Source organism: Nematocida ausubeli (assembly GCF_000738915.1).
Source record: "Nematocida ausubeli strain ERTm6 chromosome Unknown supercont2.3, whole genome shotgun sequence".
Classification (NCBI taxonomy): domain Eukaryota; kingdom Fungi; phylum Microsporidia; genus Nematocida; species Nematocida ausubeli.
Window position 1 is genome coordinate 318,385 of NW_026515636.1, and position 12,901 is coordinate 331,285.

The window sequence follows — 12,901 nt, forward strand, 5'->3', positions numbered from 1 at the left end:
ATTAGCCATAATTTATTCCATTAATATAAATATATATTTTTTTTGTTCCCATATGGATATCCTAGAAGAGACAGAGAAGACAACCAGATTAAACGGGAATAAAGAAGAAAACACAAAAGTGCTCATAGATATGATAGACCTAACAGAAACAACATCCCATGCATTGGAAATAATCCATAAAATGAGTAAAAAAAAGGGAAACTTCAAAGAAGCCCTTAATAAAATGATACTCCATGCATATAACAAGTACATGCACTTAAGCACAACAGAAATCCAGCAAGATTCATATAAAAACCCAATATACTTAGATATAAATATGATTAGGCCTAATACATCAATGGATAACCATATTATAAGCGTATTAGGCAGCAGTCTAGACGTAGATATAAGTGGGTATGCAGAAGAATTGGATAAGTCAGGGTATAACCAGATTATATCCCAGCCACAGACAGATTTAACAAAAAATAACCAAACCACAGGTAAATCTGACACCACAGAAAGTGAATTCCTTAAATTCCTTAAGAGCCTTCTGAAAATAGTCGAGGGTTCGATTCACATGGAATACTTAAGGCTCTTTATTTCGGATGCAATTAAGCAAATATTCCTCTCCGAAAATAATACGACTGCATGTCTTAACACTCTGTATGCCATAAATCCAGAAACATTCTCATCGTTGAATATTCGTGACATACTTACATTTCAGTTAGAACAAATGAGGATTGCCATTTTGAGCAATAATTTAATTAAGGCAGAAAATATCTTAAAAAGAATCTCAATTAAAAATATAAAAAATAACGGATTATTCAGTTATTTCCTAAATAGGATAATATTCATATATTCCCATTATGGTAACTATTTAGAACTCTCACATATTTTTAATTACCTAAAGAATAATGAGATTTTTGACTTCCTCACACGGCAGCAACTAATTACACTCTCCATGCTCTATGCCATCCTGAGCCTAGACAAGGAATTAGTCCCAGCCAGGCTTATGATCCATAATATAATCAGTTGTAAATTATCAGATAATAATGATTACCAAATTGGGAAATATTTCATTAATAATATTTTAATTAACATTAATTTTGATATTATCATAAAAAGAGTCATAAGCCTAGGTGTCCACTACTTTTTGCACTTCCTAAAATACGTTAAATATAATATTATACTGTACAATATTAACGTAATAAGTTTCCACTACAGTAAAATAAGAATCTCACAGGCCGCAGAAATAACAGGCACACAGAAGCACGAGATATTAATAATCCTGCAGGAAATGATACGTAATAGAACTGTATATGGGAATATTGTAGAGAACATGGATATTGTTGAATTTGAAAATAAAAAAGAAATGGAAGTTGGAGGAGTCGAACTTGCAAGTGAAAAGGTCCGGGAGAGACTTAATGAGATAGGAATTACTTTGGATAAAACTAAAGATAACCTAGGGGGAGTTGAACTTGCGGCTAGAATTAGGGAGTGCCCAGGGGTTGACTCTATTGAGGCATGGAGCAGAAGGATTGAAGCATGCTTGGATGGAATTATAAAGATAAATCATAGCATGAATGGTATATGAGATGAATAAAGTCATTTGTTTAGCTTTTTATTATATTTTATAGATGGGGATTAAGTCTTGTCATTTTGGGCATAAGTTGTGAACTATGTGTAATATATTTTGGTAAAGTGTATTAAGTCTTGTACTAAGTGTAAATAGTCTTGATAGATTTATAAAAAGTGGATTAAATATTGACATATTTGGATTATGTTCTGCACTAAGTGGAAATAGTCCTGTCACCCTCTGTATAATGTGGAAATAGTCCTGTCACCCTCTGTATAATGTGTAAATAGTCCTGTCATATTTACCATTACTTTTTCAACACAGTCCATAAGTTCTGCCACTTCTATCATTATTTATTCCACTAGTGCTATAAGTCCTGCATATCCCCACTAATTACAACACAAATCCATTACTTTTTCCAACCACACCATAAGTCCTGTCATATATTACACAATATATTCCACTAGTGCCATATATTCTGCATATAATGACACAACTTTTTCCTAAATATTTTCATGGATATAATCATTAGGGTGACTGAGTCCGCATACAACAGCAAGACAAATCTGCAACCAGAAATAGCCAGAATCCTAGCCAGAAAGAGACCAGGCACATACGTAATAGACATATCACATGATAATAGACTAATTACAACGGACCCAAATATATTTGATGATAATATACAAGGGGGTACCACAGGAATGTATCTGCCGCCTGAATACTTCACAGATAACCCAGATATAAGACCCAGGGACCCAGATAATGATGAATTGCAGCCACCAGGTAGGGATACAGGATGGGAAAAGAGAAAGTGGAGGGATGAGTTTATATAAGCCATAAGTCTTGGATATTTTGGCATGACTTATGGCACTAGTGGATTAAGTCTTGATATAATTGACAGGACTTAATATGTGGGTGTAATAAGTAATGAATATGTATTGTATTTAATCATATATGACAAGACTTATGGATAGTGTGGAATAAGTAATGAATAAATTGACAAGACTATTTCCACATCATACAAGACTTAATACACTCTGTACAGAACTTAATCCGCTTTGACAAGACTTAATCCCACTATATACAATACATTCCATCTATAATACAATATACAATACATTCCATCTATAATACAATATAAAATATACATTCCATCTATAAAACTATTAATCCTTTATTATTTTCTATCCTCATTAATCCATCTTATTATTATTTGGGTTTCCATTATTATAGCACCATAAACCCATGGCTAGTTAGACAGAACATATTACGCAAGTGACAAGATATATTACGCAAGGACAAGACTATTTCCACTTTGACAGGACATATTACGCGAGTGACAAGACTATTTCCACTTAGTGCATAATTTAATCCACTTTTTATAAACTTGACAAGACTTAATCCTAATCACCAGAATATATTCCCAGTAGTACAAGACTTAATCCTATGCTCATTCTTCACTCTCTTTAATGCCCATTATTGAAGTGATATTTTAATCCATTCGCATTCTTGTATCTCTTCCCGCACCCAGGCACATCACAAGCATATGGCTTCTCACTCTCCATTCCACCCCCAGTGTGTCCCTTGCTCATGTGATACTTCAACCCATAAGCAGATGTATATTTCTTATTGCACCCAATATGAGTGCACTTAAAGGGTCTCTTTTTATCTTCATCTTCATAATGCGTCTCCCCCATCATTTCCACCTCCGCATCCATATCAAAGTCACGGACTACAATGGGTGGCAGTAATACACCAAGTGATAATGACTCAGACTGTAATATAGTATTATAAAAGGCAGTTGGCTTAGAATAGTCATATGTTAATGTGTTATCATTAAATACAACAGTAGGTACTTGTACTATATCTGTATGTGTATCACCACCGTACCACTTTACGTATTGTTTTCCTTTCTTTTCTGTTGAAATGAACTTATAATGTGACTGTTCATAGTGTGAGACTAAGTCATGCAGTGTTGGTAATGAAATACCACAGCATTGGTAGTTGCTGTCTAATTGGTCATCTTGCAGTTTATCTTTGAAGGTGAATGGGGATGGGGATTGTGTTGTATCGATGGGTGTTGGTATTTTAAGTGATATATCTGTGTCTGTTACGGATGATTCTAGTGCTTTATCAATTGATTCGTATTCTAATGGGATTGGTCTTCTTTTTTCTCTTTCTTTGTTCTCTTTGTTCATATTTTACTCCTTCTGAATTTATTTAAATAAATATGAATGATGAAAGGAGGTGGGGGCAGGGGTATTGTAGGAATATGAATAAGGGGAATATATTAATATTATGTAATATTGGGAATAGATTATGGTAGAAGGGGAATAAGTCGTGTAATATGTGTAATAAATTGTGTACTATGTGGAATAAATTGTGACTAATTGGGAATAAGTCTTGTCATTTTTGGGATTGGATGGATTAATTCTTGACTAATTGGGAATATATTATGACATGGTGGAATAAATTATGGATGGAGGGGAAATAGTCTTGTTTAAATTATAGAAAGTGGATTAAGTCTTGACACTGCGTAATAAGTCTTGATAAAGTGGATTAAGTTCTGATAAAGTGCGTAATAAGTTCTGACACATTTTATAAACGTGGAAATAGTCTTACCCAGAATACTACCAAAACATATTACACATAGTATATTAAGTTCTGTCATATTCACTATAGCTTATTACCCATAGTGTACTATATTCTGTCATAAAATATGACTAATTACAGCATAAATATGACCACGACATATTACACACAATATATTAAGTTCTGTCATATTCACCATGACTTATGCCATTATAAATTATAAATAGTAAAATATTTTATTTATTCCATGGACAATGAACAGAGAAGAGAAAAAGACAAACAAAAATTATTCTTAATTAACGAAGAAATAAAAATCTTAGAAAAAGAAAAAGAAATGGATACGAATTTTATGATAGAAATCCAAGATAAAAAAGAAATTAAAAAAAGAATAAAACAAAAATCAAAAACAGTCTCAGTTAATGATAAAACAAAAAATAACAGTAAATTAATTAATAATCAGGTGATTAATTCATTAAATTCATTAATTTTTGAATTAATTAATTTACCGCTAGAATATATTTTAATTAACTCTAATAAGATGGTTCTGACAGAAGAATGGAAGGTGTCCCAGCTGGAAAAGGAAGTGGTGAAGAATCAAAAATACGTTATGGATTTAATTAGCAAAAAACTATTCTTAGAGGAAAAAACTGTAGGGATATTTCCAAATGTGGAAATTGCCAAAAGAGGAATAACAAAAAGCAATCAAATCAAAAGAAACACCCTGAAAGAGCTAATTAGTAAAATATCCGGGAAACCAGATTATTTCCCAATAAAGAGTAATCAAAATGTTCCTATAAAACAAAACAACAACCAGGATCCTGACCGTTATAAAAATATTCTTAACTTATTCTCATTAATGCGTGCGAATAAGAGCAAAATCCGTTATAAAATCCAAAGCAAAAAGTTTCAAAACCAAAATCACTCTTCTCACAATATTTTCATTGAGAAAAACAAAGACGGAATACCTGAACTAATTAAATATAAGAATAATAAGGCATTAGTTAATGAAGAGAAAAACAGAAAGCAAGGAAAAAATAATAATAACACAGGATAACGTATTTATAATGAATTATATAAAGTGGATTAAGTCTTGTCAGTTTTGGGATAGGGCGGATTAAGTCTTGGTGAAGTGGATTAAGTCTTGGTGAAGTGGATTAAGTTCTGTACAGATGGAAATAGTCTTGTCAAAGTGGATTAAGTCTTGTCATTTTCGGGATAGGGCGGATTAAGTCTTGTCCGATTTATAAAAAGTAGAATAAATTATGTACTAAGTGGAATAGATTGTGGTTATTTTATAATATCATGGGAATACGTTATAGCATAATAAGGTGTAATAAGTCTTCGGGTTATATTATGGATTAAATTACTATAATTATAGTGTATATGCCATAATATATTTATAGTATGTATACTGTGCTATAATTAGTCATATTTAGTATATGTGTGTGCTATAGTTAGTGCATATATGCTATAATTTGCCATATTTCAGCAGAATTGGCCATGTCCCGTTATAATTAGTAACACTTCAATATATGTGGTGTATATTGTGTTATAATTAGTATATACCCCATATACTTATACTCTCCATGTAATAGTGCACTTTTAATGATAATGGTATCCCCCCCTTGTAGCACTAAAGTACTATAATCATATATTCCATTGTACTCCTAATGCATATTAATAAAATACTTCCCCTATTTGTTCCCCTGTACTCCTATCTCCTATCCCCTACTGCATATATAATAATTATAACACAGGACTGTATGAATAATTATATACTTAATGAAATAATTGAATCCGGCACTACAAGCACAGTATATAAAGCACACAATGTACTGAATAATAAAGTGGTTGCAATTAAGATAATAAACAGGAATAAGATAGGAATAGAAAAGAAGGTGCAAAGAGAGAATAGAATACTAAGAGAAGTACTAATATCTTATCTACTATCACATCCTAATATATTGAAGTTGGAAGAGTTCAAATACACCAAGGACCACTTCTACTTAATATTCAAGTACATCAAGGGAAACCAGTTGCTTAACGAAATAATTAAATATAAAGTACTCTCGGAGGATAAAGCAAGAAAGTACTTTATACAGATACTTGATGCACTAAATTATATCCACAATAATAATATAGTGCATAGGGATATAAAGATAGAGAATATATTGATAGATCAGAACGATAATGCAATATTAATTGACTTTGGACTATCCAATATATACGAGCAAAATAAGTACTTGAATACATTCTGTGGGTCATTATACTTTGCAGCCCCTGAGTTATTGTCTGGGCATAACTACATTGGTCCAGAAGTGGATGTGTATAGCTTGGGGGTTGTATTGTATGTCATGGTGGTTGGGTGTGTGCCTTATGATGACAAGAACATAAGTAACCTATACAATAAGATAATGAATAATAAGGTAAGAATGGATGGAGTAAGTGACAAGCTGCGTGTCCTGTTGTGTGGTATGCTTGATAAGAATGGGGGTAATAGGATGAGTATCCGGAAGATATACGAAAGTGAGTGGGTTAAGGAAGGCTTATCTGAGTTTGGTCTAATGGGTGATCCAAGAGTAGAATTAGCTAATACTGTGGCTAATGTGGTGACTAGTACTGTTGCTAGTGTAGTAACTAGCACTGTGGCTGGTGCTGTGGCTACTGGTGAAGTAGTGAATAGCGTAGATGCAGTGATGCCTAAGAATACAATAATGCCGCATACCCATGGAATAAAAGACACCAATGCAGTGCCCAGTATAATACAGTCTACTAAACAGAGTAGTCGGCCCAAGAAGAAGACAAATAATCCATACAACCACAGTAGACCAATGACTACTGCAATACCGAATAAGAAAAGCATACCCAACAATACTGCAGAAGTACCACGGCCTGTGAATGTGCCCATGGGCAACCCACTTCCTATGGCAGTGAACAGTGGGGTGGCGTCTGCTGCTCCTGTTATAATTAACAGAAATAATGACATGGACGAAAAGGTCTATGACTACATTAACTTCTTGTTTGGAGGACAGTTTAAACAAGCAGATGGTTCTTATAATAGAAGCATATACAACATATACAAACTATTTAATAAGATCAGGATAACACATAATAAGAATAGGATGGATGCCATAATAGAGTTTATATCAGAAGAGAAGGTAAAGGTAAATAGGTCATTGGTAAAATATCTGAATGGGTACAAGATAAAAAAGAACGTTCTGTTGTGTTCTTTAGATAAAGTAATTAATGAGCTGGGTATACGGTTTATTATAAGTTCTGGTAAGTACTTTTGCCAGCTAGGGGATGATAGCTTTATCCTGGTGGTTGGCCAGAACATGATTACACAAAGGGTTTCATTTGAGGTGAAGAGGGTGAAAACTAAAGAGAGTATACTATCCAAGATGAAAATGAAGATGAAAAATTGGAAGAAAAAGGATGAGGATAATATCAAGCATATTAAGGATGTCATTAAGGGTAAGTTGAATGATATAATATCTGCGGATAAGATAAAGTAATAAATTAATTGAGTAGATCTTTTGTGGTTATGGTGCTACTATGCTGTAAGAATGTTCATGTGTTAATGGAGCCTGGATTCGTTTGGTGTATTATATTGCTGTGGGTGTGGTTTGTGTGGGATAGTGGTATACAGCAGCGTGGGCTTATTTCAATCCTTTCATGCACTTTTTATTCGCATATAAAAATAAAGTCTATTACACTTGGCGCATAAATATAAAAAGTAGAAAGGTTTATTTCTGATAAAAAAAGAGAAGAGAACAGGAAAATCAGAAAAGTAGCATATTCCAGAGAACCAAATGCGCATTGTTTAGACGGAGAATGGCTTGACATGTAGAACAAGCAGATTGTGAGTGATATAAAAAGAATCGATTCTCTTTGTGAGAGCTCTTTATTATGGGTTTATACATATTCTTCTTTTAAAGAAGTTTATGTGCTAGTTATTTTTACTAACTGCTATGTAATATACAAGAGAATATGCAAAATGCAGCACATGGAAAATACAAAAAAATACGACTTCAAACATATAGACTTATCAGCGCGCTGCCATAAGACATCCGCAGCCACATACTAACAAAATTCGGGTTATAAGCACACTTTATTTCAGACTAGCACTTTCAGACTAGTATGAGACAATACTCCCTTTGGATGTATAATAATATCTATAAAGTGTTTTCTATACAACCAATGCGTAGATGTAACGTTCTCAATTAGTCTCATAGATCTTTCTGCAGGATACTATTTGGTAGCTATTATTATTGTACAGAGGTAATAAAAATCGCTGTGTCATTGGATATATATTAAGTCGATATTTCTGCCTTTAGCAGAGAATGTAGTACAGAGTTTTATATGAAGCAGCTGTGCAGAGCCCCTTATTCAAATATAGAAAATATTAAATCCCCTTAATGGAATAGAGCGGCATCTTTTTGAAGTTCTCCTTGAGACATGTATTTTTCTTTTCTAATTGGCAGCCTCCTTGCATAGGAGATGTTTTAATAAATTATTCTTCAAGTAGAAAACTATGTGCATATAAGCAATAAGACTTTCTTTAGCTATGGCTTAAAAGTAAATTTAAAAGGCTATAGCTATGCAGAAGCGATAAACAAAAAGGCACTAGACTTCTTACGCGCAGATGAGGCTGTAGAAAACATTCGGGTTATATGTACTTATATTAAATGCATATATTCTGTGCTTCCAAATCATTTAGACATTAATAGGATATTTATGCATATTTGTATGAAATAATACAAAATAAAATCAGCATGTAAAAAACAATTGCAATGACAGAAAGAGGGCAATGTGCCAGCAAGGTGATAGTAGTTTAGAATAAATAGAGTTGTTGACAGGAGAGTTTTATTTGCATATTTTTGCAGAAGCCTGTATGTACTGCGGCTGTTTGTCTTTGTACTTGGGATTTCTTATTGTTGAAATGTGCCACTATTTTAATATTCTCATATGATCATATAGCGTCTTTCTGATTGGTAGATTTTCTGGAATTATTTACCTTTGTGTAAGAGATATCATGGGATCTGGTTTGAGAAGTGTGCATTTTGCCATAACAGCCTTGAAAATATCTACGCTTATTTCTTCTTTTTACTTATCAGCAAGTATTTAATTAAAAAAATTCTTATAGAAATTAAGATATGTATAACAAAAGCGAACAAAGGGCACATGCCTATTTATACAGCAAGAGGTTTAAACCTCCAATGGGATGTAGTGCATCTTCTAAATATTGTAGATTTAAAGGCAATAGAAACACCTATATAGTGCTATTTACGAATATATTTTGTATAGTTGCCTTTTTGGCGTTGCAACAGGTGACTTTTGCAGCAATGAAAATTAGCGAGGTGGACGAGGTGATGAAAGAAGTGGTGTATACGAGCGGAACGACAGAGTGGACGGTTAAACCCAATGGGCCGGTTAGCCCGATCATGTTTTATCTACGTGACAAAAACATTGATGCTTTTTCAATTCGACTTATTTCCCCTAACATAAATCTATATTATAGTATGCTAGACAAAAATAGCAATACATGCTTCAAAAGAAATTCAGCCAAAGACAGCGTATATTTAAAGGATAAAGATGGAAAAAAAGTGCTAAAAGAGATCATAGACCACTATAGTGCGCTGCTTGACATGTTTCCCTCACCCGAAAACAAAATAAGCATCTTCCCTAAAGAAGGCTGCACAGACTCTTTTACTCTATTCTTGAAGAGCGATCCTGTGAAAAAATATGCCAACACAATTCTTGCAGCACTTCTTCTTATGGCGGAGAAAATAGATGTGCCGCTGTCACTTGAGGAAGTTGATGGGCGGCTGGAAAAGCTTGTATGGAAGGGCGGGGCAGATTGTAGTGAGCACTTTTCTCTTGATATGTTTATGGATTCTTGCCAGTATTTATACAGCAAGAACTGCAAGAGGCTAAGACGTAATAAGAAATATCAAGAGAAGGCAGTAAACACTATTCAGTATTTCATTGGCCTAAAGCAGGCTGAAGTATTCTTGCATGAAATGGAGGTAAAAAGCATATATAGCATTGAGCACTGGATAGATGATATTTTAGGCAGGGAGAGCTGGCTTATACAGTTATATATCATCTTCTATATAGAAACCCCAGAAGATGCAAAAAACTTCAACAGAACACTATACATAATGCTGGATAGATGCATAGAACTAAATAAAGAGAAGAATGTAGACATGGAAAGTAGGCGAGCCACGAAGTTTTTTAAGAGGTGTTTTGCTCGGAGCGATAGAGATTCAGAAACAGTTATCTATTGGGAAAATTTAAAAGAACTAAAGAGAATTACTACACCTATAAAAAACGTTAAATTGCTTCCCTTTACAGATCCCGCAATGTTCCCTATTAAAAAGCGAGCTATGTTGCATTTGTATAGGAATATCTATTTTTCACAGGATGTGTTCTTGACCGATCTGGAGTCTGCCTTGCATGGAATATTTTGCTGCTTTGCATATGACTCAAATAGCGATGTGTATCGAGTTGACCACATCCCAAATGTATTAGAAGAGGTGAAGAACTTCTTCCCCATGCCTTTCGACTACTTTAAGTATGTTTATGATAGGCCATACAATGCAAATTATAGTTCTTCTAGCCATAATCTTTTTTCATCCAATCCAGACAGTGTAGCTCCAGGAAAGAAAACACCCGAAGGTGTTTATCCCCAATGGAAAAAAATGATTAAGGATATAAAGATTAAGGATATAGAATACATGTCCAAGAATAGTAAGATTATCAAGTCAGGCCTTCTCAACATGCTTACTATAATTGTAACACTTGCAGGAAGATATAATGGAGAAGACAAGAAGAAAATACAAGACTTTAGAAATAAAGTAAAAGGTATGGAGAATGCCATTACCAATGCCATGCCACTGGATCTTCTAACTGATTTAGAGACTTATATATCGAATTTGTTTACATCTCTTTCCAGAGACTGTGTGGCATGCAGAAGCATGCCAATATGGTATGAAGACCCTCTGTATCTTGGGGAAAAAAGACAAGTATTTGTAAAATTCATAGTACTTGGAGAATACAAAGCCAAAAGCGCATCGGATTTGTGTGGGAATTTAGAAATATATTATGCACACGATAGACAGGCAAAGCCTATAATAGTTCACTTAATGAATGTTAAAACTGCCTACCTAGAGCTCGGCATGCCGATTATAAAGCTATGTATAACAAATGAAAAAGAGCGCCACTTGAGAAATAGCATAGATAAAATACCGCTTGATAATATGGTTTGCTATTGTATTTTTGCATATGCCAGAAACATAAAACAGTATATCACAGATAGTATAATACTTGATTTGTATATGCGCAAATTTGAAAATAATGGTGTCTCACAGATGAGGCTTGCCTGCATAACCGCTCAACCATACCAATATCTCAGCACGCAATCCTATACTATAATTGAGTTTGTCAAAAATAATTCATGCCGAGGCATATTGCTAATAGAGGGATTTAACTATTCTGATCTGCGCAGTTTAGGCAATTTAATAATACTTAATAGATTAAATAACTTAGATGCCCAGTTACTTTTGATTATTTGCATAGGCTGCAGAAAATCGCATGTGCAAAACAGCTTGAAAAGTATAGAGAAAGTCTCCCGAAAATATACTGGAGTGTATCGAGATGATATATCTGAACATACCATAGCAGAAACAGTTAAATGTCTGGTAAAGAAAGGCCTCTATGTGGACAGTGCAAATGTAATAGCAGCGTATACCCAGATATTTGCTCATCGTGATGCAAAATGCGCAAGTAAAATATTCAAACTGCTATCTTATAGTGTGAAATCAAAAGTATCTGTTTATTTTAAATAGTCTGTAGAGGAATCCAAAAATAATGCTAATGTGCATAGCAATAATATAGATGGATTGGTAAATAAGTGGTGTGCAAAAATCGATACCTCTTTTTAGACTCTATACAGGCACAGCAAAATCTGAACAAAAGCAGCAGCGAAGCATATTTTAATCAGATGAATAAAAACTATTTGTTTAGCAAGATATTATCCTATTGTGCTACTATTTCTGAGCTAGGAACCTTTTGCCTATATGGCACATCACTTTGTGTGTAATCTACGTACTGAAGTCTTCTTAAAGCACTATTTCTACTTATATTGGGTCTAGCCACTTGTTTAAACTTCGTACTGCTATATAAGAAAGTTGAAAACATTTAACAGACCAGAATAGGAGCAAGGAATTTGGATAATATTTAACTTACCCTTCTGGATGCATTTCTAGAGACAGCAAACATAAAAGTGTTTCGTATGCGTGCTTTTAGGTGCAGATGGCCTGACAGAATTCATTTAATTGATTATATAATTAACTGAGTAAGCAGGCCATGCCATGGTGGTAAATTGAAGGTTTTAAATAATTTAAGTTTTAAATAAACTGGCAGGTTTACTAACAGAGCTCTATAAGAAAGCATATTAGGCGATAAATGCAGCGCAGCCTTGTAGTCACTGCATATATAGCTTAATTTTGCTGTATATAAATTGAATGATTAAGCTAACTGCTGCTTCAGAAGATATTTGCCTAGATACAACAAGCCTACATCGGTGCTTTTAGTGAATATTTACCTGAAATACTTTTATTTTGCAAGCGGAACACTTTAGAAATTGATAAGTCTGTGCCTGTTGGCTGCAGAACCAGCTGAACGTATATCTTGTATTTATTCCGAGTTTCAAAGCAAGTAATAACCTGCTTGTGGCCACCTACCTATAAT

General features: G+C 33.9%; 6 protein-coding genes across 6 annotated transcripts; 5 read left to right on the forward strand and 1 right to left on the reverse strand.

The window, feature by feature from the left end:
* Positions 1 to 52: 52 nt before the first annotated feature.
* On the forward strand, positions 53 to 1,573 carry NESG_01283 (uncharacterized protein; the record flags this gene model as incomplete). Its single annotated transcript, XM_053048917.1, has 1 exon — positions 53 to 1,573. One exon carries the CDS (start codon positions 53 to 55, stop codon positions 1,571 to 1,573), a length of 1,521 nt encoding a protein of 506 aa, XP_052904722.1.
* A 497-nt stretch (positions 1,574 to 2,070) lies between these two features.
* NESG_01284 (uncharacterized protein) lies at positions 2,071 to 2,388 on the forward strand (the record flags this gene model as incomplete). Its single annotated transcript, XM_053048918.1, has 1 exon — positions 2,071 to 2,388. The coding sequence occupies one exon, from the start codon at positions 2,071 to 2,073 to the stop codon at positions 2,386 to 2,388; it is 318 nt and encodes a 105-aa protein (XP_052904723.1).
* Positions 2,389 to 3,021: 633 nt separating this feature from the next.
* Positions 3,022 to 3,753, reverse strand: NESG_01285 (uncharacterized protein; the record flags this gene model as incomplete). The annotated part of the gene is made up of 1 exon (XM_053048919.1): positions 3,022 to 3,753. The coding sequence occupies one exon, from the start codon at positions 3,751 to 3,753 to the stop codon at positions 3,022 to 3,024; it is 732 nt and encodes a 243-aa protein (XP_052904724.1).
* A 641-nt stretch (positions 3,754 to 4,394) lies between these two features.
* On the forward strand, positions 4,395 to 5,201 carry NESG_01286 (uncharacterized protein; the record flags this gene model as incomplete). Its single annotated transcript, XM_053048920.1, has 1 exon — positions 4,395 to 5,201. One exon carries the CDS (start codon positions 4,395 to 4,397, stop codon positions 5,199 to 5,201), a length of 807 nt encoding a protein of 268 aa, XP_052904725.1.
* Positions 5,202 to 5,817: 616 nt separating this feature from the next.
* Positions 5,818 to 7,662, forward strand: NESG_01287 (uncharacterized protein; the record flags this gene model as incomplete). Its single annotated transcript, XM_053048921.1, has 1 exon — positions 5,818 to 7,662. One exon carries the CDS (start codon positions 5,818 to 5,820, stop codon positions 7,660 to 7,662), a length of 1,845 nt encoding a protein of 614 aa, XP_052904726.1.
* Positions 7,663 to 9,303: 1,641 nt separating this feature from the next.
* Positions 9,304 to 11,997, forward strand: NESG_01288 (uncharacterized protein; the record flags this gene model as incomplete). Its single annotated transcript, XM_053048922.1, has 1 exon — positions 9,304 to 11,997. One exon carries the CDS (start codon positions 9,304 to 9,306, stop codon positions 11,995 to 11,997), a length of 2,694 nt encoding a protein of 897 aa, XP_052904727.1.
* Positions 11,998 to 12,901: the final 904 nt, after the last annotated feature.